Raw genomic sequence first — 6,000 nt, forward strand, 5'->3', positions numbered from 1 at the left:
AAGAGCTCATACTATGTTCCAGACATAGGAAGTACAATTCTGATTTAAGGTGTGTCCCCAACTCACAAATAGCTCGCATGTAGCTGGAAAGACATCCTCACTAAGCCATGGTGATTCCAGGCTGCACAGGGAGGCATGGAAGACCACGGTAAGAAATGGGGCTCTACCAGGAATGGGGATATGCTCCCAAGCAGTGCACTGAGGCGGCTGTGAAGTCCCCGGATGGAGATAGAAGAGGTAACGGGATCCGCAGGTAAACGAGGCCAGTAAGATCTGCGAGTAGCTGTCCAATGCTTGTTGCACAATGCCTTTATGTAAGTGGGCTGAGATTCTTCAAGTGTGAGCTGGGAGGCAGAGCTGAACTCAGGAGGTTGCAGCGTGCCCCTAGAGGATTGGAGGCACGCACTGTGGAGGTTGACCTCTGTATTACTAGTAGAGTTGGATGTGTGTGTGTGTGCATGTGTGTGTGTGTAGATAAATATATAGTTTGATATATGGTAGTATACATAAATTTCATTTATGTGTGTAATGTACATATATTAAATACTATACTGACATTGGGCCTGGTTATGCACACCTTTAATCCCAGCACTCTGAGAAGCAGAAAAAGGCAATTTCTGTGAGTACCAGGCTAACCAGGGATACATAAAGGAACCCTGTCTGAAAAACAAGCAAAGAAATAAACAACAACAACCAAACTCTGCACTTACAGTTCACATACAGTTGGGGCTCTAACCTAGGAGTTACACAGCTGTGTATTCAACCAACTACCAATCAGAAATAGTTTGATTAAAAATACTATACATGTGCTGAATTTGTACAGAAAATCTAGTCGCTAATATTAGTGTCTGTTATTCTATATTGTTATATACTATTACAATCATACAATAATATAAAAATATGTATATAGTATAACAACTATATCATCAGCATTCATATAATAATTAGTGTCCTGAAGCCTCTAGAGATACACTAACAGATGCAGGGGTTTGTGTGTAACAACTATACAAACACCGCACCACTTTTAGAAGGGACTTGAGCATCTGTGAATTTAGGTATCCACGAGGGCCCTGAAAACAACCCCCATACCTGAGAAAGACTGCAGGATGCACTGCAGAATACCAGTTCATAACTCATATACTTGTCCATGAATACATAATCTATGGAAATGAAATTAAGCCAGATACAGTGGCTTGTACTTGTAACCACAGCAATCGGGAATCTGAGGCAGGAAGATCCTGAGTTCAGAGCAAACCTGGGCTGTGTAGTGAGTCCACATATGAAAAGATAAAAGAAAAATTGGGGCTGAGGAGATGGTTAAGAGCATTGGCTGTTGTTGCAGAGGGCCTGGGTTTAGTTCCTAGCACACACACGGAGGTTCACAACCACCCGCGTGTAACCAATATGATCTGATGCCCTCTTCTGGCCCCTATAGAACTGCACACATGTGGGGCACATGCATTCAAACACACACACACACACACACACACACACACACACACACACACACACACATTAAATAAAATAAAATAATTTGATAACTGAAGGTAAAAATCACCTAGGTAGTTTAGTGTAAAGACCAGTTTCTTTCTTAAATGTTGTTGGGACTAGGAGCCCTTGGCAGCTTCATCCTTGCCAGAGGCCAAAAATACAAAAGTGTTGGGGAACTCTGATCCCTAATCTAGTTCTTAGAGGATTCCAGGGTTCCTGGAGAGACAGAATATAGCCATGAAGGCCTCTCAAGAGAAAACTCCTTCTGGTCCAGAGAATGGAATTTCTGGCCTGGTGCATGCAGCCCTCCCAACCCAGTGGACTAGGGCAATCTCCTGGCCAAGCGACCAGCCACAGGGAGGGAGCTGTCTCATACTGCTGATGAAACAGATGCAGATCTTCACCCTTGGTCCTAGGGGCCTAACTCAGGTTTCTTGAGCCAGCTGTTACTACACACAGGTTCCCCGCACTGTAGAAGTTTCTTGTTCCAAGGCAGGATAGAAGAAAGGAGACTACAGTTCACTGACTTTGGAAAAAAATAATGTTTAAATGAATAGGAGGGTTTGGTAAGGCTATTAAATGAGTCTTTTCTACCAAATATTAGGCAAACTGTTTTTGACAGGAAATTCAAATCTTTTTATCCGTCCCACCAAGTCTGCAAAAGTATTAATTCCCTCACCCCTCCCCACACACACCCTGAAAAATCTTTGTTTACACAAAAGCCCTTCAACATTCTTGAGCTAAAGTAGCTGACCCCTTCCCCCACTTCATTTTCTTTGTGCCAATTCTTTAAAAACTAGCCAATCATGAAAGACCATGAGGTCAGGAGCCCAGGCAATGGAGAAAGCCACTGTCACCTAAGCGGGGAGTAAAAGCCAGTGCACTTCCTGCCCTGTGTGCTTGGCTTGCTCTTCTTAGTGAACTTGTTCTTCCTTGTGCACCCGCTTATCCAGACTAAAGTTCTGCCTTGAGACACTTAAAAAGTTCTCCCTGCTTGAAAAACAACAACAACAACAACACAGAAAAAAATCTAATTTAGAAATGACAAGATTAGTAAGAAACATAACTGAAAATTCTAACAGTCTTTCTAGTATATCTCGTTTGGGAGCTCGTTTCACACACAGTGGGAAATCACCAGTTATGACTTTTCTGCGTGTTTGACTGGGCTGGGTCTTTGTTTGTGGGTTTTAGTTTTTAACCCTAAAGAGAGGAAGCTCAGGATCAGTTCAAGATGTTTAAAAAGGGGCCCTTCAGATGCAGAATGCGGGAGAGAAAAGAAAGTCTTCTCTGGGACTCCATGTCTGGCTGTGACTGTCTGAATTCTTAGACTGGTGGAACAGGCGGCTCCCGGTAGTTAGGTCTTGAAGGCTGAGCAGGGACACTAGAGAGTCTTGCCAAGTACAAGACAGATCCACAACCAAGAGGGATCTATGGCCAAAAAATCCCTGGACCAACTGAGCAGGAAGAATGAAGATGATGCCGAGTATCACAACATCAAGTGCAGACAGACAGGGCAATGACTCTGAGCCTAGGAAATGTCTCAGGAAGACTGAGGAGGAAGGAGATGAGAGCCTTCCAGTACCACAGAAGAGGGTGGGGCATGACTGCCTTGCAAGATGGGGAGGATGGAGAAGGGCCCACATTTCTGCCTTATTAAAGATTTATTTATTTTTATTTTTTAATGTGTGTATTTTGCCTGCATGCATGTACATGTACTGCATGCATGCTTGGTGCCCGAGGAGGCCAGAAGAAGACATCAGATCCCCTATTTCTACAAATGGTCGTGAGCTGCCATGTGGGAGTTGGGAACTGAACCCAGGACTTCTGCAAGAGTAGCCAGTGCTCATAACCACTGAGCCATTGCTGCTTGAACCATCAGCCCCATCATGTCCCTGCTTTAAGTGGCATGCCCAGTTTGGCCACATAAAATCCTTTTATTGCCAAGTGCCTTCACTCTAGCAATACAGCCATAATAGTCTTGACGTCAATAAACATTTACCAAAGATATTAACATTATCTCTATTGGATTGAGCCAATTATCATGCAGACCACATAATATCTTCCAAAAACATTACGTGCTGAGAACACCTCTCGCATGAACTAGGGACCCAGTGATAACTATGGACTCTTTATTGCCAAAATGCAACTAAATTCACTTTAACTGTGATCCAAAAAAAGGATGGGCAATTAGAAAAAATTTATACTGACAGTTCAACACATAATAGTAAGAAGCTGGGTCTACACCCTGTCACAGGTATTGAATACCATCACTCAGCAGGTCAAGGCAGAAGGTAAGGTACTACGTAGCAAGACCCTGTGTCAAAACAGCTCACTAATCAGTTACAATAATAATATAAATAAAATTAACGTTCACTTTCTTAACTGCATCAAATCAAATATCCACAGGGTCAGTGGAGAATTTAAAGATTCCATGAAAATCCTCCCCATCTTTCTCTGCTCCTCTACTGCATTTCCCAAGGGCCATACGGACCAAAGTAACATCAGTAAGCATTCACTTAGCAACAGCTTCAGGCTCCTGAATTGAGTTGGTCCAGCCATCGCCATGGAGATTTACTCGAACAAACGATGCTTTTCATTGAACTGACCAGAAATTCATCTTGTTTCAGTGCGTGGTCTGATTTTACTTGTTTACCATTGTAGTTCCCTCCTGTTCTATATGTTAAACTATGAGATGTTAAATGTCTTTGAGGCGACTATGGAAAGAAGCTAGAGATGAGAGGAACTCCCCATTGGTCTATCCTTGATTTGGAGAGAATCTTTAATTGTTTTTAATGAAGGGCTCAAGGAGTCCACTAATAGATACAAATTGTTATGTAGTTGACTAAGTAGTTGTCATAAGCAAATGTGGTTGGCTTTGTTTACTTGTTTGCTTGGTTGGCTGGCTTTGGTTTTGGTTTTTTTTTTTTTTTTTCTGGTACAACTTTTTATCTCTTCTCCCTAGTTCTCAGCCAGTATCCGCCACACTGTTCCTGTAGAGAGAACGAACTGGAATGCATGAACGCTGAGTTAAAAGCTGTGCCAAAGGTTTCTAGCAATGTGACATTACTGTGAGTATGAGCCGTAGATTTGTAGCGGAACTTTCACCAAAACCACAGAAAACTCTGTAGTTCCAGAGTGATAAGTTATTAATAGTAAAATAAGCAAATACTTGAAAGTACTTTTTAAAAGATTTATTTATTTGTATTTTATGAATATGAGTCGTGCCTGCATGGATGTATATGCACCACATGTGTGCAATGCCCACAGTCGTCAGAAGAGGGTGCCGGATACCCTGAAACTAGAGTTACAGATGGTTGTGAGCTACTCTGTGGATGCTGGGAATCAAACTTGAGTCCTCTGCAAGAGCAGCCAGTATTCTTCAGCACTGAACCATCTCTCCAGCCTCTGGAACTCCTAAAACTAGTCACCAATGAGGCTGACATGCTTCCTCTGTAGGAAAATACAATTTAAATATGATCTCCTAGATGAGCCTGGTTAATGTTCACCTTATGATGACTGTCTGTGGCCTGGAGTGCTTGTCCTATGGCCTGAATGTGTCCTGTGACTGCTGCAGCCCTGCTGCTGAAGAAAGGAGCAGGCTTATGTCATCTCGTTTTTTAAAGCTGTCAATCATTCTAAGACCACAAGGATAGGAAGATCCACAAGGCTAGCCGTTCTACATCATGCCAACTTTCCTGAATTTTGCAGAAAGAGATCTAAGGCCAGGAATCTGTAGTCATGCCCTCATCAAGAGTGGCCAAGGTGGTGGGGATCTGGGGTGGTCACGCCCTCATGGGGCATGGCTGAGGTGGTTGGGATCGGCGTGGTCATGCCCCCATGGGTGGTTGATATCTTCCGTAGTCTTTGCTTTTAGCTGTTGTTGTGTTTTGTTTCTTTCTCCAGAGACTAAGAGAGACAGTGAAATCATCACACCCTATGTAGTCTATTATAGCAACTGGCTAAGGAGAGAGGATGGAGATCAGGAAAAGTTTGGGCTAGCCTGGGGTATGTAATGGGACACATGAAAGCTTGTCCCAAAGTAACAAGGAAAACTGTTTTGACTTTTATTTCAGATCTCTTAAGAAAAACAAAATCCACAGTCTTCCAGTGAACGTTTTCAGGAAGTACACAGAGCTCAAAAAGATGTAAGTAACTATAAGTAGATTCGTGAGGAAATCGTGGTGATGTTTTAAGGTACTTTTGATCTGAGAACAAAACCGAGTAATTTTTATACGTGTCGCTAACTCTGGTTCTAAATTTAAGATTAGAAAGTAAAGCCCTGGAAAGGAGATTATGTTTCCACTTCATAGTTTAGAGTATGATCTCACTAAACTATTCTCAGAGCGTTGACTTGAACTTGAGATAAAATATTTCAGAATGTAGTTTCAAGTCTTTCCTTAATATTATTTGCAAATGGCCGGGTGGTGGTGGCGCACGCCTTTAATCCCAGCACTCGGGAGGCAGAGGCAGGCGGATCTTTGTGAGTTAGAGACCAGCCTGGTCTACAAG

At 42.6% G+C, this 6,000-nt stretch overlaps 1 protein-coding gene across 1 annotated transcript in view; it reads left to right on the plus strand.

Annotated features, from left to right (window-relative positions):
• The window catches only part of Rxfp2 (relaxin family peptide receptor 2), a 55,230-nt gene that overhangs the window by 19,569 nt on the left and 29,661 nt on the right, over nucleotides 1–6,000 (plus strand). The window contains exons 5-6 of the mRNA XM_026784812.1: nucleotides 4,454–4,559; nucleotides 5,565–5,636. Coding sequence (XP_026640613.1) covers nucleotides 4,454–4,559; nucleotides 5,565–5,636 — 178 coding nt within the window. The remainder of the gene's footprint in view (nucleotides 1–4,453; nucleotides 4,560–5,564; nucleotides 5,637–6,000) is intronic.

This window comes from Microtus ochrogaster, chromosome 2 (genome assembly GCF_000317375.1).
Source record: "Microtus ochrogaster isolate Prairie Vole_2 chromosome 2, MicOch1.0, whole genome shotgun sequence".
NCBI lineage: Eukaryota > Metazoa > Chordata > Mammalia > Rodentia > Cricetidae > Microtus > Microtus ochrogaster.